Here is a 24,058-nt window from a genome sequence, read left to right as displayed (position 1 = left end):
AGCGGAGAAGGGTGCTGAAAGACATCACTGCTGCTTAACAACAGAGCTGCTTAGCATACTCTCACTCTGCAGGGAAGCCTTTAGGGAAAAATGCTGTAGGCACTTGTAACGCAAAATCTTGGTGCAGCTGTTAGTGAAAGAGTTAGGTTGATCATCTGGGATGGTCTTTGTCTTAACTAAGTCTGGTTTAGAACAGGGCTGTTAACATGTCTTCAATAAGTGCTCTAATTTCTAGGCCCAAGAGTCAATCTCCCCTGCTGGAGCTCTCACGTTAGCAACAACTTTGTGGTCATAGGGCTAGAGAAAGTATCAAACTCTTTGCTTTACAGCTACCACGTGGGAGCTGTGCTAAAACCCTACTCTGCATCAAAAAAAAGACATCCTTTGAACACTTCATGTTTCTGGACACAAAGTGGTACATTGCAGTTTTTGGCAGGTTTCACTTTCCAAGACTACAGCATCTGGTGATGGCTGTTAAGGCTGTGAAGCTCTCCCAGCTCACATATTAAACAGTCACAGGATAGAAGTTTCCCTTCAGTACTTCACAGAGCTGAAATAGAAAAAGAATTGTATTGAAATCAGTAGTAGTATTTTGCTTACCTCTCTCAACGTAGCTAGTGTTCTTTTATCAATTGTAACTTGCTTTATGAGATCTTTATTGTCCTTTTCAAATTCTTTCAGCTTATTAGATGAATCTCTGAATCGAGCAATTTCTTTTTCTAGTGTCTTGTTTTCTTTCTCAGCAACTGCCAACTTTACTGTACTATCATCCAAAATAGCATCTTTCAGCTCCACTTGCTGCCAAAGCCGTTTTGTTTCTTTCTCTAGCATTTTTTTGTCTTTCTCAAGCTGAGCCATTTCTTGTTCTAGGGCTTTGTTCTCCTTTTCTAACCCCTCTAGCCGTTTAGCAGAAATCTTTAGCTCCTCAAGGTTTCTCTGGAGGACCTGATTTTCACCTTCCATTCCCTGAACTTCTTGTTCTAACTGCTGGATCTTTTTGCTGCTGTTCTCCACGATTTGCTGAAGTCTCTGGTTTTCAGAGTTGACACTCTGATAGCTTAGCTCCAGCCTCTCTGATTTCTTGCTCATTGCTTTTAACATTTCCACATTCTTTCTTAAGTCCTCTTTCTCCCTCTCCAAATCTCTATTTTCTGCTTCTATTTGTGCCATTTTTGTGCTGGTAAATCTCATGGTCTCTACCACTCTCCTAAGCTCCAGATTTTCTTCATCCAATTGCTTGTTGTCCCTTTCCAGGTCCCCAAGCCGGATGGAAATATTCTGCAATGTGTCCAGGGATTTTCTTAGCTTCCTATTTTCCACTTCCAGATCCCCATTCTCCTGCTCAAGAACTTCCACTTTTTCTGTCACTATTTTCATCGCTGCTGCCTTCTTGGTGAGTTGTTCATTCTCCCTTTCCAGTCGATGGAGCTCTTTTTCCATTTCTTCCACTCTTTCCACTTTTTCTTTAACCTGGTCAAAATCCTTTTGCAATTGTTTCTTCTCAAATTCCAGCTTGCTCAGTTTGCTACTAGTGTCTGTCACTGTTTCATGAAGGATCTTGTTCTCTTTTTCAATATCTTTTACTCTTGCCTCGCTGCTCACTTGAGATCTTTGTCTCAGGGATAAGACCACTTGATTAAGGTGATCATTTTCTTGTTTAAGGTCCTTTATCTACACAATTAAAAAGTCATGCAAATATTACTCTTCTACCTTACAAACTGCAGTAAAAATTAGTTCCAAAGCAGACAGATGATTGTGAACAAAACCATGTCCATTTAATCCAAGACAAACTTCTCAACAGTTTTCCCTGACTAAAACAAATAACCTGAACTAAAGAAACAAATTGTTACCTCTGGTAACCTGTGATTCTAACGAATTAAAAATAGTGCTATATTCCTGCTGCCAGCTAAGAAGGTCGAGGCAGAAGGAGAAAGCAAACAGGGAACCTTCAGAGAACACCTGGGAGAAGGATGCTTTGATAGGGACCATTTCTAATAAAGGCCATCTTTCTGTCTGGGTTTACATTCATCTTTGGGATCTGAAGACACAAACTACCTCTGATAAAGTGTCAGAAACCCCAAAACATTTGAAAATTTATAGCAGTTATAGATCTCATTACGGACACTTTCTGTAAGAACAGTACACTCACTTACCCCACTGGTCAAATTTCAGCTGAAGCAGTTGTGATTAAAATCAATTTAGATCAATTTGCCTTTGATTCTTATTTAGACAACATCCACAGAATCACCCTTTTCTGACGACTGAGGGTACTTCTGGTTTTACTTCCTGCCCTAGCTATGAAGCATTCATTAATTCTTACCAGAAAGAGTCTGTATACGTTCTAACTGAAATGTAGGACTTTGGTGTTAAAGTGCAGTTTTCCAGTCAGAATTCTGGGTAAGAATATTTCAAGACGAAAAGCACTACACAAATAAGACATTTTGTCATTTAATCTTCACCCCACAAAACTTGGAGTAAATTTTAACACAGATTAAAAATATACAGACCAGACACCACTGATCTGTGTCTGTATTTTCTATACTAGTCAAATTAATACAGATGATACCTTGCACGAACCTATAATAGGACAGTTTCAAGGCACTGCAGATGAACTGCAATACAGTAGTAAAAGCTGAAGAACATTTAAATTATCAGTCTAGAAGACTCAAATGCATTCTCAGCATCTTTTTAAAATAAGAGAAAAAAAGGTTAGGTGGTCAAAAAAAAATAATCCCAACTAAACCAATCAAGATGTAGAACTGGCAGATCAATCTCCTGCAATAAAACAGGGTTTTATCTGCACATCCTAAAACCAGTTAGCATCTGCCATTTAGTAAGATCCAAGGCTTTTTTCCCCAAAGAGGGACGGTCTGTCCTCACAACAGCCCAAAGATCCCTCGCTATGGTAACAGGAGCTGTAGCTAGCAAAACATGCTGGGCTTTTTTGCTTGAAGAAGCCTTTTACTTACATTTGAACAGGTTCAACATGCACTTCATAGCTCTCAGATTGCCCTACCTCCCCGAGAGAACCAGATGATCTAAATGGCATCACTAAATTACCACTACTGAGCATAACTTTTGTATTACATTTGTGAAGTTCGCACCTGTCTGTCTTTGTCAGCTTTTAGAGTCTCCATGACAACTTGTAGCTGTTCTTTATCTTTTATCAGCTCCTCGCTCAAAGTCTCTAGATCTTGATTACTTTGCTTTTCTTTTTCAATTTGATTTTGCAACTTCTCAATCTGTGTGGAAAGAACACACCAAAACACATCAGCCACAGCTTGACACAATTACTCCACTTTAAGTTACTTTGAAGACCAGAGAGGAATGAGATGGGGACTACGCTGAAAGATGTAATCCTTCCCTTCTGCAGCTTGCCAGTCTCAGAGGAGGAAATGCACTGTTCTGGTTTTCTCACAGTGCCAAGGATCTCCTTCCTGCCTATTAAGATCAGAGCACATAAGGTACAGCAGTGAGAAATGCTTCACCTGCCTGCCTGAATGCCCTGTTGTGCTCCTGCTGTCTAGTGCTCCCCTTTCTTAGGGACTTGCCTCCTCCCAGCCTCTCCATCACTGATGGCCTTAATCTACCAGTGAATGTGGAGAAAGGTAAGCCAATTCAGTGAGCAACAGAGCTAAGAAAAAAAAAAAAATCAGGCATAGAGGAAAAGCACTGGAGTTTCCAAATTTACCTTCCCTTTCCCTGTGCTTTGGTGGCCACCTGTTTTCCCCAGCAGGTAACAATACTGGATTTGAAAGATCTGTGAATAAGGTCCCAGTCCTACAATGAACAATGTCTTCTTCCTCCCTCCTTTTGAACAATGCACTAAGCACTAAAAAGCAGTAGCTCTTCAGTATTTAGACCCAAGAGAAGAGAGACCGAGTTCTCCTCGAGCCAGGAAGTATTCCTTTTTACGCTTGTAAAGTACTGTGAGCACTTACTGCTCTGCAAAAGCATCAGTTAATTTTTTTTATGTAGGTACTATGAACTTTGCCAACAGTGAAAATGTCAGTGAATAAGGTATTAACAGTGATTCTTACAAGTGGGAAATAGCTGCAGGCTGGGCTCTGCCTATGTCAACATGTGCCTCATTACAGGAAGTGTTTAAACAAGCAGGGGCTGCCCAGATTGGAGATAAGAAGGGCTTAACAGTTAGAAATGTAACCATGTTAAGGTTCATTGGTCTCAAAGGAGCAGTTCAGAGAAAGCTGGAACAAACTCAGTAACTCAGCAATAGATGGTCTTCATCAGTACCTCCCAGAAAACTGGAGGCAAGTAAAACACTACCCTGTTTACAGCTTGTTTCAGTCCAAGAAGTCAGTAATGCAGAGAAAACAGGTACTTGAACTGCTAGTACTTGACTGTGCCTGAAAGGAAGGTTTTCTATCAGTAGCTACTCTGAAAACCTTGCAAGAAATGAAAAAAATACTTACATTACTTTTCTTTCACATTATCTTCTCTTGTACTACCTGAATAATTCAGTTCTGGATACATAATCCTTCCAAGCACGAGATCAGTAGATTGCCAAGCATACTCCAACAACAATTTTTGAAAGTCTCAAGACAGTGAATGAAATCTGAGTGCAGTTAAACAACTTTGTACTATGGGTATCTCAGGAAAGTTAGAAAAAAAAAAAACCAGCACAGGCACACAACATTTGAGAAGAACACTTTTATCTGTTGTCCTGTGACTTTATACCTGCTTAACAATCCTTAAGATCTGTTGCCCTCTCCTCTGCCTACCATAGTAATCATTCTGCAACGAATCAGAGAGACTTCCCCCATTATCCCCCTTTCCCCTAACACACCCTCCTGTGGACACGTATACCCTCTAATTAAGGAGATATATGTGTGGGAGAAATACAAAAACAAGTTAGAGAAAAAGATTTAAAAACAAAAACCCCACAGACCACCCCACCCCCCCCCCAAACAACCCCAAATTCGAACACCTCAAATCAAGACTATTTTATATATATATCATGTATCAGGTCTCTGTATGCTGAGAGACAACTGTATGTCTCGCAAACTATGAAACACTGCCGACTACCTTTTTTCCCCAAATCTCCCTGAATGGGAGATGAAGTCCATCAACAACTTGACTGGCCTGTCGTATTCAGTCAACAGCTCCCACCACATTCTGTGTTTCTCTGGTGAAGAGTTCACACATTTCAATTGCTCTTAATAGTAGTATTTTTACCTGCCATTTTTTTTCCTCATTGGTTTCATATATACAGTGCTTCCCTTTCACCACACAGGCATTCCCCACTACTTTTTCTTGACTTATTTAACTACCAGAACTGTAGGTGACTGCACCACATCAACACATTCACCATCATCAAAACCATCAGACTAATTCTGGAGTCGCAACTGTTGGCACCAATACTGTGCCATAACAAGAGTTGCCCACAGGAATGTGCCTGGGGCAACGCCAAAGGTTGAACACAGTTGTTCAAGTGACTTAAATTGCTGTTCGCCACAGGTATGTGCCGAGTGCTTTATATGCTCAAATTTTAAGCATGTAAATCAGAGCTGGTGTGAATTACTTGTACACAGCAGGTCATAAATGGGAGTGTGGAAACAGGAGTACAGGGAACCGAATTTTTGCAGTTTTCCTTCTTCACTGAAGAAAGGCAAGAAGCAGAACTAGTCTCTCAACCTGGCAAAAAAATCCCTCCAGAAGATGGAATGACCTAGTGATGGATACCCATTCTCTGTGGCAGAGAAACTGGCTCTCTGCTAGTTACAATCTGGTAATCCAGGACCGGCATTTCATATCCAGAATCTTTCTCCCCTTGTCCTTTGAAAGCATTCAGTTAGCCCATAAGCAGGCCAGAGAGGATTGAAATCTTTGTATCAATGTCTCACACACACAGGTTACAGCAGTAATGGGAAAAGGAGAAATAAGCCTTCCTTTCTGCATAATTTAGCAAAGGAATGTGGAAAAAACTGACATGGAGATTTCTTATACTTGGACTAGCAAGTATCCTCTTTCCCCAATGGCACTTGGCTCAATTAATCAGAGTTCAGGATGCAAATTACTAGCCAGGCAAAAATAAAGCTAGTGGTTGGAGGTAAACTGAGCACTGTGTTTCACAATGACAAGCACTGAGCTGGCATTTGAGCTACATGTAATCACAGTTAATAATAGTGTAACACACGTATATACAAAAAATAATTTTAAAAGTGATGACCTGCATGTCTGTTACAAAGATTAGAAGAACCCAGATCTTTGCAGAGAGGGAGACACTAGAGGACTTCTAATAGCCAAAAGGGCAAGACAAAGAGAAGGAGCTGATGCAGGACTATGGACAGCAAAAAAGACTTAATTAAAAATATACTAACCTGAATTCACCTGTGTGATTTATTTGATTTTCATGGAAATAATATTAAAACTTTCAAACAAACAAAATAGTTCAATGTGGCCATGGCTTCTTTGCCTAGTAGTGACAGCCATAAGACAAAAAGGGACACAATCAACAGTGCAATCTGACAGGGGTGAACCAGCACTGAATGGCAGCTTTCATGAAACAGGAACAGTCACTTTTGCTTACAATGATGCGCATAAGTAGCCAGTGAAGTAGAAAGCAATAGAATACACCAATGATAGAATGAAATTAAATAGGTGGGCCCAAAAACGTGCCCAGTCTTCAGGGGAACATGGTTGAATTCCCTGCAATCCCTCATTGTTCAGGAATGCTGTACAGCCCTGGGTACACTGTGTTTAAAAACGGAAGAGCTCTGTTCGTTCCTGTGAGCAAATTACCTTTTTGCTAAGCTGTTGGTTTTCCTTTTCCAGTTCCACAAACTTTAGGCTGCTCTCTCTGGAGGTCAAGGAGGCATCTCTCAGCTCTTGGATTGTGTTCTGCAAGCTCTGATTATCCTTCTCTAGCTTCAGTATGCGACTCGAAGCACATTCATTCAACTCAAACACAAAGGACTTTCTGGCTGTTGAAACAGGAGAATCAGAAGGTGACATTAACCAATTCGTAAACACCTCTGTCCCTAGGTCCTTAAGATTCACTTGTATGAAGATAACTGCAGTCAGATCCTTATCATTTCAGCTTGACTACTAAGTAAACACTTTGTTAAAACAGAACCCATTTTCACAGATAACAATTAAGACCTTTAATAAATAGGGAAATATCTGAACAGATAACCTTCTTAAAAGTTACTTGCTTTTCCTAACTCTCCTTAAAGTCGCTTTAGCCATATTAGTAGGGTGTTCAATGTTAGTAGCAAAATATACTTTGATACCTTCTCATATTTCCATCAGAGGAAATAAATTGAGGGGGAAAGTAAATCACTGCAAAGGATTTACCAAAACAGTCAGATGGTGCACTTCCAAAAGCTAATGTAAACTTAGGTATTTGATCCTATTTAGTCACAGAAAAAAAATATTACAAAAGTGAGTTTCAATGCTTATCATCTTCACAGTTACTTTATCCAGAACTTCCTGAATCAGGGATGATATTTTACCACCACATATCCAGGCACAGAACATCCATCAGATGATCACAGAGAAATGGCTGAAGTTGAAATCTCAGAATTAACAAAATTTATGCAAGTTTTACGACAGAGATGTTATTTTACTCCCTATGTTTGTAGATCAAAAGTCTCACTACCTCTCAGCACCAAAACCTCATTGTTCTGTTCATTTCTCTGCTCAGCATCTGAAAAATTATAAGATTAATCCTCTGTTTCGCATGGAATAATTGCTACCCTTCACCACAAAACCACATTTCATATGAAATTGACTTTAACATTGTCTTTAAGTCTCAGAAAATTATTCATTCCTGCTAAATAATCAGCACTATTACATACAGCACACTGAGTACTTTAGAATTGGTAAGTTTCTGAGAATGGAAAAATCCCATTTGTCTCTTTCATGAGGCATCAGCTGGAGAGTTTTGGTCAAATAAAGACTCGAATAATAAATATCAACTACATACTCCAGTTGAGTTCTGTCCTGAAGCAAAGCTCATCTAAATGACTTTTTCCCCATGCTTATTTTCCAAGTGATTTTGAATAAAATATTCCAAACTACCACGTAAAATCTTCTGCTGTCTGCCATCTTTGCAGACTCAACTTGAAATCCAGGAATAGGAGGTTTTCCAGGAAGAGCTTTGCAGACTAACTCTATTTGTACAAACAAACACATTGCATTCGGACCAGCAACATGCATTGAAATCGTACTTTTAAAGAGAATTATTGTAAAAGTAGGACAGCACTTCTGTGAAATAAATTAAAGTTTCAAATTTAATGTTCTTAGTTTTTTGAAATCAGGCTTCCTTCACTAGTTTTTTTTTTTAACTACTGAATACAAAAGATTACTGATGTTCTCATTTCCTTCTCTCTTTGTCTTTGGTTAATCAGAGAGGTTCTGGAGCTCCAGTGCTGCAATGCTAAGCATCAGTGCAGTGCAGGACTCTCACCTTTTTAATTTTTTTTTTTTTTTTAAAACTACTCTGTTGAGCAAATTTCAAAAGCTATGTTTGACAGAAATTAATAAATAAGAGATAACAAAATAAAACTAGCATACTTTCTTCTACTACATCACTAGCAAAACCAAATCAGGAAGGGACAAAACTTGCTATTTGAAACAAGCCAGAAAATTAGATAATTTTACATTTTCCTCAATACTCTTCATCAAGATTTGTAAGCTTTGAGAGAACTGTTTTTTCTCCACTAACAAAATAAGCAATATCCTTGACTACACATAAGGAGGAAGAAAGTGCCATTCACTTCTCAGGCTAAGGCAAACCTGCAAGATTTGCAAGATTATTAATTACAAGTAACAATTAATGAGCCATTAATCTCAGTAAAGAGAATTTAGATCCTAGACAGCAAGTAGATTTGACAACTGGTGTCAGGCACACATTCAGTTATTTTACAAAACTTCACTGAAAACAGATCATCTGCTTACTCTAATTTATCCCTTTGTCTTCAAGTTAAACTGCTCCTGGTACACAAAGTCAAACATGCAAGTCTTATCAGAATCAGGTGAGTAATCAATAAAAGCTGCATATTGAACTGCACGAAACAGCTTGTATTTCCCAAGTTCCATTTAGCATTGCTATTTAGGCTGGTATTATTGACGGAATGAACGTTAGACACAGAAACCAACGCTAAAACCTGACTAGTGAAGGAAGCATTAGTTATGTTTGTGATAGTTACAGAAACCAAATCAACCATTCAAAAAAAATAATCAGCCAGTTATTTTAACTGTACACATTTTCCAGTATCTAGTAAAAATAAATGACTTCAGCATACACTGCTTCCTGGGACTTAAAGACCAGCTAATTGTCTGTACTAATTGTACTAAAGAATACTAAAGATCACAGACTCCTCCCAGCCATTCAGTTAGTGTGTGTGTTCAATCCAGTGTTCAGTGTGACATTTCTGCTGTGTCATTTACAAAGCTTTCTTTTTTGAAATTTTTATCATTTTACTTGAAAGTCAATCTCTTGGTGACGAACAAAATAAAAAGAAAACAGTTTAATGCTTTCAAAAGAAAGTGAACGAAACTAGAATAAATACATTTTAGAAGTTTGAAGTTAAGTGGTTGAGTGAAGGAAGTTCTCCAAGCTTGGACTCAACTTCTGTTCCTGTCTTAGTCAACCAACCTGTCTACTCTGAAAGAGACCACAAACACAACGGCTACCCCAGCTGGTACTCACTATCTGCAAGATCTGTGCTTTTAGACAGTTGTTCTAGTTCCCAGCCTAGGTGTGCAGACTCGTTCATGCTCTGTTTCTGTGCAATTTCTAAGACCATATTCTCCTCCAGCAGCTCTTCAATTCTCTTCTTGTCTGTGTCCCGGTCCTGTGCAAGACATGCATGAATGAAAATGCATATTCAGCTTGTCTGTAAGATTGTTCTGTCAGTTGAACTGCTACAAGCACAACACACGTTGAGGTTATAGAAGAATCTCCTTCAACACTGTGTGCTTGTATATTGAAATGTATGTACAGCACTAAATGTTTGCTGTGGGGTACCATACGTGCCCCAGAATGCAGTGAAGAGACACCCAACCGGGCTTGTTCAGAGTCAGCTCAGGTCCATGATACAGTTGGAGGGAGGGCGACTAAAGCGAGAACATACTGGGTGATGACAGGGCCAGTAAGGCAGGCTGGATTCAAGCTGTCTCCAGAGCTAAGCTCTTCAAAAACATGTAGCATCATGCACTGACCACTGGAGACTCTGCAAATATAACTTTGAATTCTACTGATCTTCTTCAACTCATCGCATCAAATTTGGATCCAGTCATATGGATTGGCAAGTAACATCTGCCTCGTAATTTGGGGTTTAAAATATACAGAAAACAGATCTGGAGAATGAATCTACCATTGCTTCTTGTGACTATTTTGTCCACTTGCATTTGTGGGAGCTGAAGTCAGCTACCTCAAAGGGTCCCAAATTTTCAGAAAGCATTACCCAAAAAGTCATCAAGTCATGCAGAAAAGCATCATTCAAAATCACCAGCCACTTTGGAAAGCAGAGCATGACAAGACCATTATAACACCCTGAATCAGTTATTAAACATAACTCCACAGAGCACGCCCAACATCTTTATTTCCAACAGACCCTGTTGGAAACCCTATACAGTTAAACCCCTACACAGTTAAACCCATCAAAACACATGGAGAGAAGAGGAGGACTGTTAAGTAAAATACAAGAGATGAAAAAGTATTTATTTGTTCTAGTGGGATTATAAAATTCAATGTTGATTTTTATTTATAGACAATAACCTGTCTCTTTTACATTTCCTTGTCTATGAGGCAATAAGCCATGTCTCTGACTTACACAGAAATAAATTTTGGAATTCTGTGTCTTTTGCAGCAGTAATGCATTCTTAAAGTCACTGTAATTGCTGGCGGTTTTGTTTCCAGCAAGAAAGATCATTTACTACAGTAGATTTCATTTCCTACATCTAAGAGATTTCTACCTAACTGACAGATTTTAACATCTCCATTATCAATATGTATGAAAGCCATCTGTATGTTAAAATTGTGATATATCTCCTTGCACAAAATTAAATTCATCAGTCACACACAAAGTAGCATTGGCAATATTTACACTTAACATTATAGTACTTCAAGAATTCATGTATGCGAAGTTCAAACTAAAGACCTCTTTAAAAGCACTATTGATTTATGTGCCTGTCTCCAGTGGTTTCTATGACACAAATCTGTGACGTAGCATAAAAAGAGAAGTTCAAAAAATTAGCATAATGAAAGAGAGAGGGCATACCAGCTCTACATCATGAAGTTTGGATTTCAACTGCAGATTTTCCTTCTCTAATTCATGCAGTTTATCACCACGGGCTCTTGCCACTGTTAACTGTTCTTCTAGCATGGCCTTTGTTTCAATTAATATGATGTTGTCCTCTCTTAACTCCTAGGGAGAAAAAGGAACAACGTTAATCTCGTCACGTAAACTGACTTTTCAAAGACCAAGCAACTCTCAAACCGTCACTGCAAAACACAAGAAAGAAATTTGACATGTTTCTCTGTTTCATAAAAAAGTTTTTACCTGGTATTTTCATGTAGATAATACTATGTTTAATTATTAGCAAATAAATCTAATATTTCTTACTATTTTTCCTGAATTTTATAATTTTAATGGAGTTCCTTTTGCTTTACATGATGCTAGATCAAGAGTTGCACCACAGATTCAAGACACAGAAGAGCAGCAACTGGTTCAATTCCAATTCCACTGTTATAATACCATTTCCTTAGCCAACTCACTGTAGTCCCCAGTTTCAGAACAATTATTTACTTTCAAGGGATGTTATAGTGTATTCACAACACGTTGGGGAACACTATCCATCAATACATACTATATCCATATCCCTGTTTCAGTACACTTACATGTAAATATCTGTTTAACACAAGTTTCTCTCTCTCATGAACAGAATTTTAATTCACTTAAACAAAAGTAGTTGTTTCATACTTATCACTTAACACATAACCTGCTCCGTCCCAAATAAACACATAAGCAATAACTGTACAAGCCATGTCGCTTAGCCATTACAGCTTTTGGATCTGTTTTTACTGAGAAGTTTAACTTACTACTTTGCAGCATTTGAACCAAGTTAACTACACTGCACTCCAAACACTCCTTGCAAAGAGCAACAAATGAAGCTCCGTGCACTCAAGTATTTTATCTCCAGAAACATGAAATGTCCAAAGCATAAAACCTGGCCATGCATTCTTGGTCATGTTTTAAACATATTTATTAAATTATGCCTTCTTTCAAGTTCTAACACCTCATTGCTACCTTTTACTCTTGTTTATCTTGAGGTATGTCTTGAGTCAGGGACAGAATTTTCTATGGCAAGAACATATCAGCATTTAAAAGATTAAACAGACACAAACAGGATTTTTGCTCAGAAGAGTTACAATGGGGCAAGCAATAGATCATTTAATTCTCTAAAGAAACTTCCTTTTATCTTTCTTTGCCTTCCTCCTTCCTCTCCCTATCCCTTCCCCTGCTCCAGTGAAATATGTAAAATCAGAAAGTGTGCACACAGGCAGGATGAAATGCTTATGGCTTGACAAGTTTATTCCTGGGCAACTCTCTTCAAAATGTGAAGTCCCTGCTGACATCAGCGTCCATGTCTGCCTCTCAGACCACAAACATCCAAACCAAGTAGATTCCTGAAAGATCACCAGGCATGAGCAAATCGCTTTCACTGCTTAATCAGCAACTACCTTCTCATTTTTGGGAGTAGAATCAGCCTTAAGAAGCCTTATGTGGCTCAGTTATTTAAAAAACAGAGGAACTAAGAAAAAAATAAGACAGCTGTAAAGCCCAAGTTAAAGAGTATCTGATGACAGCCACTCCCCTCGCCTTTTGATACTACAGGAGGCCATGATTTAATAGCCTTATATAGCAAGTAATCTTAGCTGTTTGCTGCATCTGGACTGTAGATGGCACAATATGGAAAGCCTCCCTTATGCACTACCACGTTGCCCTTCATCTCTCAGTTGGTCGGCTACCAACTTGCAAAATACGAAAGGAAAAATTTCTCTCCTACAGTAGCATTAAAAGGACAAGTATGTTAGTGCTTGTGAAGTGGTTCAACTACCACAATGAAAATGTCTGAGTATGCAAGAAACTAAAATAATAATAATAGTGAAACACTAACTTCCTAGAACCAGCATTTTGGGCCAAGTTTAATCTAATAGGGTCACTTCAGGGTGGGCAAACTAAAAAGGCGGACACTAAACTTATGACAGAGCAGAGGAAGTACATGACACAATGTGCTAGGTGTCATGTAAGCTGCCAGAATACCTGTAATGAAACAGCAGCATGACAAGAGTTTACTTTGCGAGATCATGACAGTCAATCTGGACCACAGCCCTAAGAAGCAAGGTGGTGTCTGACCTCAAAAACATGGCCTCAGAACTATCCCCAAAACTGCCTACCAAGCAGGAACTAGTTATTTTAGCATCTCATGAAGAGTCAAGCTATGTGCCAAGTACATACACATATCCAGGCGCTCGTACAAACCACACATCACCGGGGGCCTGAAATATAAAGAAGACCGAAGCAGTTTCCATTGAGCACCCAGGGGAGCGGACATGTCAGTTCAAAGCACTTCTGATGAAATCTTAAATTAATAACCTGGTGGAAACGCCTGCTATGGCAAAGTCAACACTGCTCACTGGTGTACCCAGGATCTGAGGATGTCTTAATATTGAGAAGTTCATGTAATTTAAATAATTACTCCATGGGAGCTTTGTAGAGTTGCATCTCAAGGCCTGGAAGGTAAAACTCTCCTAACTAAAACATGTCAGCACTAATATCTCCCAGAAGTCACTGGGTTAACATAGTTGACCTAAAAATATGTCTGGCTGCAAATTACATTTGTTAGACAATCAGCAGGTGGTGGTCATCGGGTGGTGGTGCTTCCACCGGAATTAGGGTTTATTGTTTAATTAACAAACCCACCAACATTATTTTGTAACTGTAAGTTTATTTTTAAATTGACAGCAAAAATAGTTGGCTGTGGATTTATTATTTTTTAACACACTGAATTTACTAGGCAAGGGATTAAAAAGCCCAGCTTTGTTTTATATAACTTAATTTGTGATGGTTTAATATCCAACATATATAATTTTGCTTTTGTAATTTCTAAAATAAATTACATATTGTGGTTTGGTCCGGTATCACTGTGCCTTGAAATAGCTTTAAGAATGTGCATTGTATACTCATATGGCTACAATTAACTCTGGGGGTAAGTGGTTGCACAATCAGGGTGTGTTGCTACTGGAAAACATTTTCAGAAACTAAAGTAGCAATCGGATTGTTTAAATCTGAAACTAGAGAATTTGCACATGCATTCAGACCTAGTTATTAAACAGAGTTCAAACCCCTCCCTTCTCGCAGTTCAGAAGCTGCCCCTACTGAGTCATGATACAGTTAACAGCTTGTGACAACCAAACATCGCCTTGGATAGCTGTATGAAAACACAAGAGATACTTCTGCTTTCTTTAACTTTTTACAGAAATTCCTCCCGTCACCCTGCATGGAAATGTGATTGCAGTGAGAAGGAAGAAGAACAGGGAAGGCAGACTCCCTGGCCTCAGAAAATAATCTGATCTCCTGGAGCAGCACAAGTTCAATGGAGAGGAATGTTGGGGGAAGCTTTACACTGGAGAGAAGCACCTCCTTGGAGGTAGCCCTGCATTAAGCCTGCTTCTCCACATTCACAGCTACGACCTCATTTAGCCACCCCAGCAGGAAGGTCTGCAGAGCATATTCATGTCTATGTTCCTCGAATGATGGTTAAATTAAAATGCCATTTCTGAACAACTTTGTCAAGACATACAGAGAAGGAAAACAACACACATGCCTAAACGGGTTATGTTCACACAAAGAAAGACTTGCTCCTTTTGCGCTCCTTCTTGCAATAGCTCCTTAAATCTCTTCCTGCCACCATGGCTGATTTGTATTATGTGCTTTCAGAAACTATTTGTAAGCTTGCTCACAACTCCTAAAGCTTGTCACGGTATCATACACAGAGCACATTTCATATTTTTTGCTCAAACTACCAAATGTGTATGTGAACTACAAGAAGGAAAATATTTTTTTAAGTCCGCATTTAATAGCTTTCCGCATTGATGCAGAAAGGTAAACCCACTTTTTCTTCTCACTTACAGATTCGGCGCTGGTTATTAACAACCCTGTCAAGACCCTACGAGCCTTAAGTTATCATGTTATCATAGAAAAGTGGCTTATGCCGTACTTTACACACCTACATTTTCATTGCTGTGCCTCTGCAAGATTTGTTCAGGTCTTAGGACTCTTCAGACTTAGGAGTTTAGGAAGCCAGGCGCAACCAGTAAATACCACGAGATGAATCACCACTGCACTGTCCAGTGGCAAAAAATCTCTACCATGTTACATCCCTTACAAACCGTACAATCTTGGAATTGTAAGCCAAACAGTTTTTGAGGGAGCGGGAGGAATCTGAGCAGACACTGAACTGACTCCAACCAATAACCTTTCTTTTGGAAGAGTGGAGGACTTAAGACAGATAAGACAGAAAACTGAGGGACCATGGAAAGTTGGATACTGGCTACTATGCACAGCCTTTGTGCTATTCCACAACCACAAAAAAGGCAGAATAGTGACCTGTGGAATCCTCTGAATGTATCAGCATGAAAACAGTGGAGTTTGCCTGACACTGCTACTGCTCAACACTGGCAGTCCACGGCTGTGCCAAGATTTGATCAATGATGGAAGAGGGAGTGGTGAGAATGTGAAACTCTCTGGCTATTCTAGACCACAGAGCAGCCTGCAGGCAGCTGTGCAATCCTGTCACATATCAGTAGAGCTCAGCCCCACAGCAGCAACCACCTTTGCTAAAGGTCACACTGTGGCCCGAAATTAGAAAAGTGCCATATCAATGGGAAATATTCTTTGTCCCACTACTGTATTTCAGGGAAGTATCCTTGGAGAGCCAGCACTCAGCTCTGAAGTTCAATACTTTCACTAAAAACTGACAGGGTAGAAGAGGGAGTGAGGAAAGTTGGCACAAATTTGAAACTGAAGTGGAGGTCTCTACTGAAGGGTATGTTAAGCAAGATTGGCATGCAGACAGCAGAGTAGGAAACCGCTGGCTCCAGGACAAGCAAGGAGGCTGAGAACTCAAGAACAGGAATAGCTACTCCCTTGATCTCAGATGAAGACAGGACTAAAAACTCCTCTCCTAGCTCCAACTAAATTATCTGAGCAGCAGATAGAAGCTAAGTGACTCCAGTGCACAGCCAAAAGGGAAATGCCAGGATACCACACTGATAGCTAGTGTGCCACGTTAATGCATGACTGATTTGCCAGCTTGAGGGAGGAAAACAGAGAGACAGACTTCATGCCTCCTAGTGTAAACTGGGAATTACTAAGAAGGAAGACAGGCTTTTGTAGTCTATTACTACATTTAATAACCATGCATTTTAGTGAACCTATTCATAAGCAGCAGCAGCTAGCTGGCCCCTTAGGTTAGAGAGGGGAAAAAAAAAAAATCACCTACAAAGTAGAGTTTATAGAGCAGAAATAAGGTCTGTGTTCTCAGCCAGAGGCCTGGCAAACGCCAGTTTCAACATCACTCTTCTACCTCAGACCTGGGATTTTATCTAATCATAGTGAGGTTGTCAATTCCTGAACCTCCACGTGTTCAGCAAGTCTGGATATTTATTTGACTTTGGCTGAAGTGTTACATATGTGGATTATTGAGAGTTTATGTGAGAATGGCTCAAAGAAATGAAAGGACAGAAAATAAGAGTAGTCTGACCTAAATTTGTCAGCCATGCTGTGAGCAATGACTGTGTCTAGATGATGTCCAAGGTCCTTTTAGCCTAAGTTAATTAATAATCCTAGGATGGACATAGCTGCAGGTGATTAAGTTGAGTAACTGGCATTAGTACTGGAACAAAACTATACATTTCCCATTGACATACCCCACTCAGGGTACAAAGGAAGATCCAAATTTTCCCTCCTTTCTACTACAAGCAGCAGTTGCAAAAAGGGGTGGCTAGAATTTGTCATCTGAGGTCATGCTTAAAAATGCCCAGCCATTTTAACGACAGTTGCATCTGCTACAAACCCCTAAGGAGAAACACCCAGACATTCATTTAGCTAATTTATACATGGCATTCAAAATGTTGGTTAAAGGAATAACTCTAGACACAGACATTTTACCTAACAGTAAATTTTCAAGGCTAGACTAAAGGTCTAGATTCTCTAGAAGAAGCGTCCAGAAAAGGTCTAACCTGTTTAGCCACATAATGAACTAAGCAGAGTTTATTAACACAATAGGTATTTATTTTTTCTGTGCACCAAGCACTTCTGGGCACTGAAAGACATTTTACTGTTGCTAAGTGAGTAACTATGACACATGTTACAAAATTTCTACTTGCTCTAATGTTTTGCTATAGTCAGATCAATGACAAATGAACTGGTAACAGAATAAAAGCTAAACATCAAGGATTATTCAGCAAATCTTTCTTCCAACTTCCACTTGCCTCCATGCGAGCTTTGTAAAAATCCACATCATGAAGTTTCTCTTTGCACCGAACAAGTTCCATCTCTAGTCTCTCCACACGGTTTGCCCTCTCTCTCAGAGAGTCAAGCTCATCTCTGTATGCTCGGGCAGAGCGAGCATCTGATGCCAGGTGGATATTCTGCAAGAAGTGAGGAATACACAGAGACAAAAATCTTAGTTAATACTTGAAAACATGTTCTTTAAACTTTATCTGTATTTATTTACTACTTTTAAACGTAGGCAGATAGCATTCTCCTGGTTCAGGAGTAAGAGAATTCTCCTACTAGCCAGTAAATTCTCTACAAGACAGAGAAGTTCTTCAGCCTGTTAGGACTCCGACATTTCTAATGCCTGATGCTGCATAAGCTTCGGGCATTACTAGGCTATTTGCAAGCTGAACAGATCAGACTGCTCTCACCAGTTAAGCAGAAAACGTAGCATTGCTATGCCATAGCCATAATCATCAAACAGCTTGCTGAAGTAAATTGATTTCTTCATCAAAAACCAGGCATAGTAGTATTTTTAGCGTCATACTGAAAGAAGCTTTTTTAAACAGGGAACTGTCACAATAAAACAAGCCCATCTTACCTCTTGTTTTATTTTTTGCAGCTCTAGTGTGAGCTGCTCAACTTCATGTTTAGAATCTACAAGCTGCTCAGACTTCTCTTCCCTGAAAAGTATTAGAAAAATCTTAGTAAAAATTTTTTTTCCCCTGAAACAATGCTGATTATATGGACACTGCTAGGAATTTGGAATAGACAACAAAAATCTCCTAGCGTATTCTGAACATAGAGCCTCTTCGTCATGACAGTTTCATAAAAGCAAGAGGTTTTTTCTCATGACACCATACACATAACACGGATCTAAGTTTGCAACTAATTTTTATACTAAGTATCTCTGTGTAAATCCCACCAGTGCTACTGCTGCCATAGTTTCATGGGCTTCTGGACTTCCCACTAATAATTAAAAAGTGCACCTAGCAGTTGGCATTTTGAAAAGGGGAAGAGAGAGACAAAACACAAAAAGAAAAATGGAGATAGCCATCATTCTGTGTTTAAAGACCAGTTAAGAAAGAAGAAAGATGGAACACCCATACTAGCTTCCTACTGCTATGAATAAAAAATTTGAAAGATGTGATTCTGAGAGCTCCCATGGAGGCCAGTGTACTAAAGCCAACAGGCACCTGCATTTTCAGGGTGCACAAGAGTTAATATACAAGTCTCTCTAAAAGCACAGATCACTGGTGACTCACAACTCCTGCCGGATTCTTCTCAATTTAGCCTTTGTGTCTGCCAGCTCAACTGCAAGGTGCTGCTTGTCTTCATTAGAAAGAGGGCTGGCTGGACTTGGTGAAGAATCTGGACTTGGTGCTTTCAGAGGACTTGGTGGTTGCTGAGACTGCAGATAATCTCTCTCTTGAGTGAGATCTACAATGACCTGGAAATACAGAGACATGCAGTGTCAAGAGATAAATAATACAATTGTATATATTTTTTTAAGTATTTAAAAAGGGCATCACACAGAACTGATTGCCGAGAGGGAAGGTTACACAGAGGAGGAAAGGAATCTCCACTATGCTCAGACTAAAACATTCCCTTTCCAATGCTCAAAATAAACAGTCTGTTTTGGTTGGAGAATTCATAAATCCTGTAACAACTAACAGTTTTAACTAACAGAATCAGTCAAAAGTAAGACAGAAAATTAACAGGTTAAAGAAGGGGAGAAGCGTCCTCCAGAGATCTGAAGGGAAAGGAACAGATGAGTCAGCAACAGACAGGGCCGTCTTCACACTGGAAAAATTAAAGAAGACACTGGAATCCATGATGGTAGATACCAATGGAGAGACAGGCAGGCAGTCACTGAAAGATGAATGACTTGAGCAGACACACAGAGAAAAAAAGTCTTAAGACAAAGTCACAACTTTAAACATTCTGATCTCTCCACTTCATGGAGAAACCACTCCACTCCTCTTTACCAATCATTTCACCACACTTTAGTGTTTACATGAGAATCAATGGAAAAGTCAAAAATCTTTGTACAGATTTTCAGAGGTGTGGTAGAATGGTGTAGAAGAAATAGAAACCCAGTGCACAAACAAGACAAAAGAAGGAATGGAGCCTGCATCTGCAGCTTCACATGAGCTCTATATGGGAGAAGCAAGTCATCATACTTCTGTGCATTCATCTCTCTCATCAATGAGCCTCTTGAGGTGGAAAACCATGTTCCTGGAGAGAGACTCTAGTTCTTCTGGGGCCATATCTGGGAGCTCCAGCCACTGCAAGTCAAAGACATTCTCCTGATTGTGAGTCACCTAGGAATAGGAACAACAAAATAAAAAACCACACAAAAACAAACACAAAAAAAAAAGTCTTTCCACTGGTTAATTTTAAATTTGCTTGCTGTATATGCTGCATCCCCCAGGTTATTCTACTGATCAGTTAAAAAACATATCACATTTCACCAAAACCAAGTTGTAAATAATAAACAACTACCTTAACTGTAACACTACCCAGTAATTTCTGTTATTTAGATTTTTTTATAATTATTAAGGCTGAGTTTTAAAAGTGTAAGGTGCATATTATGATCAATAGCACGTGCAACTGCATATTAGAAGTATGCAATTGTCTTACTGCAAGCACCGAGGCGGTCACCACAGGGATTTGAAGAGACTGGTCCCACACTGAACAGTTAGGCTGGCATCTCACTGAGAAGCTGCCCTGCTTTCAATTAATTTGCAATTTGCAGCTGTTACAGCTGGGAGGAGCTGCCTTTAGCATAAATGTCTCTGATTGCTGCTAGCAGTGTACCTTTCAACTGCTGTCTTACCCAACCTGATTTCATCTGAATCACTTCACAGATACCTCAGGTAAGTCTCTCAAGCTCAGTTAAAGACTGTTTCTGCTTTTGTCATAACCATGTGCTTAGTTCGCCCCGATTTTATTTTTTTTAAAGCAGAACTATTTTTTTAAGTGTAAGAGAAAAGCTCCTGTCTTAGACTTTCACCATTTGTTCCTCAAATCTGAGCATACTGGGCTTTCTACACCTGCATGCACTGACACTCAACCACAGGCACCCAGGGAGGTGCACCCAGCAGGGTCTGCTTCCACACAGCTCTCCTTTGGGTCTGCAAAGCAAGCTGGCTCCTAATGCCTACCTGTACTCCCTCCTTCACAGAAACCTTAGAATTCCAAGGAAACTTCTCTTTAAAAACAGAGTATATGTCCAATTTCAGCTGCCGATCACACTTTTTGAGACCATCTGAGCTCAGAGGCCACTGTCTGAAGCAAGCCACTGGGGAGCCTGTGTCTCACCACAGGACTTGTGGACTAAGTGCCTACATCATCGCTGCAAGGGGCACTGCAGCTCCTAAGTCATACATGTTTTTTCGAAATACTATTATCCTTACAACAATTCCTTCTACATAGCCTGTAACTGACAAGAAAGGCATTTACCACTGCATCACTATAAAATACCATGGAGCCAAGTAACATTCCCAGCGCCTATAATTTTCATCTCATAATTTGATTGCAGTAATATATTCAATCTTTTTTTTTTTTAAATGAACTTCATTAATCCATTACAAAATTCAAAGTATTAATACTTCATAGCAAAAAAACCCTATTAAGTCAAGAACGGAAGAGATAAAAAGTCAAAATAGACAATACTGAGAGTCCCACCTCCTGAATGTGTGACACAATGGCAGCCTGGGTTTCAATATCCAGTTGTTTTATTCTTTCAATAAACTCTTCTTTTCTTTCACACTGTTAAAAGAAAAAACACCCTGAAACAGTGCTACATATCCTAAAACTTACTGCACCACTTTTTATTCGAATAATAAAAAAAAAATCCCCACATTACTAATGACAAAATATTCAAGATCTACACTTCGTTACACTAGAAGGTAGTGTGGGCACAAACTATCATATGAAGCACAAACCAAATTACACATTAAATTATTTAAACTCTTTACAGTCAGTACAATTAAGGCTAAGTTAAATGGCTGGTTTTGCTCTTTAAAAACCAAGTTCAACATGCAATGAGATCAAGAGGTGGGGCAACAGCCGGAGGAAATCACCACAGCTTCATTAATGGAACTGCACAAACATAAACCTACATTTCTATTGCATCACTTAACCTGTTTGCTTGCATCGTTTAACCCATTTGCTTTGCTGTTTGCTTTTTGCTTGGTTTTGGCAATAAAGAGAGATGTATCACTTTAGATACTATTTACAGCAACACAAAATGTTGCCTGCTGGACTGAATCAACATGTGCTTTAGATAAAAAATGGGGTTGGGATAAAAATGAGTGACATTTCAGACAAACAGATTTTAGTAAATCTTTTACTTAATGCTTTAAAAGAGGCAGACATCTGCTATCTGTGTATCTGATTGTACGCTAACAACATTATTGCCTTCTTGTAACAACTCTGCATTAAGTTAAGCTTAAAGGTTTTTTTAAACTCATTTACAGTGTTCTTTCTTTTGGGGGCTGGTTCTGAATCCCAATCATTCCTTTCATTGGGAAGAACCTCAGACCCGTAAATGGGGACTGAGGATGCACAGCAGCTTGCCAAACCAGACCTTTATTCTTTGTGCTGCAATGCAACATTGAGATAGCTCAGAGCAGCCATATGTAGACAGCTTTACCCTGACATAATTGACTTGACATAGCTGAGCAGGGTAAGTGTCCTAAGGCATGACAAAAACACCAGACAGACCTACAAACAAGGTCAATTATAAGCAAAGGCTAGCCGGCAACCCAACTATTGTTTACCACCACAGAGGTTTGGTGGGCAGAACACTGATTCCTTTATCTGGTAACTGTTGTGCATTTCTGAGGAGTTTCCCATATACATCGCCTGTCTATTTATTTTAACGAATGCCGCATAAAAATACCCACATGAATATACAAAGTATCTATTCATTTTGGATTTTCTACATGTAATATTCAATCAAAAGATTATGCAAATAAAATCAAGATTCATTAAACAAATGTTATCTTATCTATCTAGTTGTTTGGCATTAATATCTACTGTTTCACTCTGTATTTTAAGTGAGAGAATAAACCAACAACAATCTTAATATCTAGAACACTGTTCAAAGCTTATCTCTTCTCACTTTGTTATCAAAGTGGACTACTTAGTTGCAAGAGTACATATCCTGTGGCTGATTAAGCACTGACAATAAACTGAGACTACTGCTATCACAGTGTGCTTCCTTTCCCCTGCATTTCTTTCATTCATCTATTGTGTCTTCTCACAATTTCAGCTCACAACCTGTCTTGAGCTGGAAATTTGTTCTTACAGCACTGATCTTTGGGTGGATTTTCTCAGTCCAGAAAAAAAAAAAAACCAAACAGTTCAAAACAATCTTATTTTTCAAGCCTTTAAGGAATGTTCACCTGCACAGCACATCCCAGAACCAACAACAACAGCTTCTTAATTTCATCCATACTTTTACCTAGAGAGGAAAAAAGGGAATCAGTACATATGTACAACAAATTAAGCACTTGCAAGTGATCCTCTCCAAAATATCTGCCTGAAAAGAGAAATAAGAACTTTGAACAAGAGCCTGAAAAACATATACATGCCCTTTATGTTACCATACTTTCCATGCAACAATACAGTTCTTATGGATTAGTTTAAAATCCCAAATACAGCAAGACTTTTTTCCCCTCAATGTGCTATCCTCACCTATATTTTCTGAGGCTTTTCTCATCAATGCAGGGGGAAAAAAAAGCCTTTAAATAGTTCAACACATATGCCCAATGTTTGTCCCTTGTTTTGTGATTAACAAGGGTGCAAACAAGCTCACCAAACCACCACCACTCTTCCTCCACCACCCCCCAAAAAAAATCAAATGAAAACAAAACAAAAAAACTCCCACCAAAACAAAACAAAAACACCCTGGGCAGAAGCGAAGGAAAGTTACTCTCAAAGAACTTGTCCTAAATTCTCTGTCTGTAAAATATTTGCTACTCAGACTTCCTAAAGCTAAATGCCATTCTGTGCACATAAATTCTCTGAGAGATGCTTTAGCAAATAGATTCTGCCTATGTTCTGCATCAAAGCGTGTTCACACTTCAAAGCACAAACCCCATGTGCTAAGAGGGATAAAAAAATGAGTGATGTAGAAGGGAGAATATGCAGCTAACCATATGCTCAGGGAGCCACGGGCGGGAGGAGACACACGCAGGTTGTTACTGCAGGGAATCCTGCTGCGACCAACAGCCCTGCCGGCCGCCTCCTAAGGTTACGAGAGAGAAAGCCGCACAAGGGGAACTGGTGTGGCTTTGAGCCAACTCCAGACCTCGTTCAATAAAATGAATGCAGGGATTGTTGGGTGGTAAAGAAAATTACACGTATCAAGGTTAGACAAAGGGAGATGGAAGGCAAGGAGCTTCAATGAGGAAATAAAAAATTATTATGGATTAGGTTCAGGAAAAGCCTGTCCTCATCCACACTAGGGGAAAAGGAAGAGAAAGAAACAGGCCACATACAGTTTTCTCTCA

General features: G+C 39.3%; 1 protein-coding gene across 2 annotated transcripts in view; it reads right to left on the bottom strand.

Annotated features, from left to right (window-relative positions):
* Positions 1-24,058, bottom strand: part of CCDC88C (coiled-coil and HOOK domain protein 88C) — a 99,516-nt gene that overhangs the window by 25,216 nt on the left and 50,242 nt on the right. For both annotated transcript variants that reach the window (XM_086461994.1, XM_086461995.1), the window contains exons 5-15: positions 22,949-23,007; positions 21,225-21,308; positions 19,718-19,858; positions 18,800-18,984; positions 18,136-18,217; positions 17,528-17,686; positions 11,250-11,396; positions 9,677-9,821; positions 6,763-6,944; positions 3,105-3,242; positions 601-1,671 (exon numbers count right to left, since the gene is read on the bottom strand). In XM_086461994.1, coding sequence (XP_086318120.1) covers positions 601-1,671; positions 3,105-3,242; positions 6,763-6,944; positions 9,677-9,821; positions 11,250-11,396; positions 17,528-17,686; positions 18,136-18,217; positions 18,800-18,984; positions 19,718-19,858; positions 21,225-21,308; positions 22,949-23,007 — 2,393 coding nt within the window. The remainder of the gene's footprint in view (positions 1-600; positions 1,672-3,104; positions 3,243-6,762; positions 6,945-9,676; positions 9,822-11,249; positions 11,397-17,527; positions 17,687-18,135; positions 18,218-18,799; positions 18,985-19,717; positions 19,859-21,224; positions 21,309-22,948; positions 23,008-24,058) is intronic.

Source organism: Leptosomus discolor, chromosome 3 (assembly GCF_034619465.1).
Source record: "Leptosomus discolor isolate bLepDis1 chromosome 3, bLepDis1.hap2, whole genome shotgun sequence".
In the NCBI taxonomy this organism is placed as follows: domain Eukaryota; kingdom Metazoa; phylum Chordata; class Aves; order Leptosomiformes; family Leptosomidae; genus Leptosomus; species Leptosomus discolor.
The sequence above is the reverse complement of the archived record's forward strand: the minus strand, read 5'-3'. Positions and strand labels throughout refer to the sequence as shown.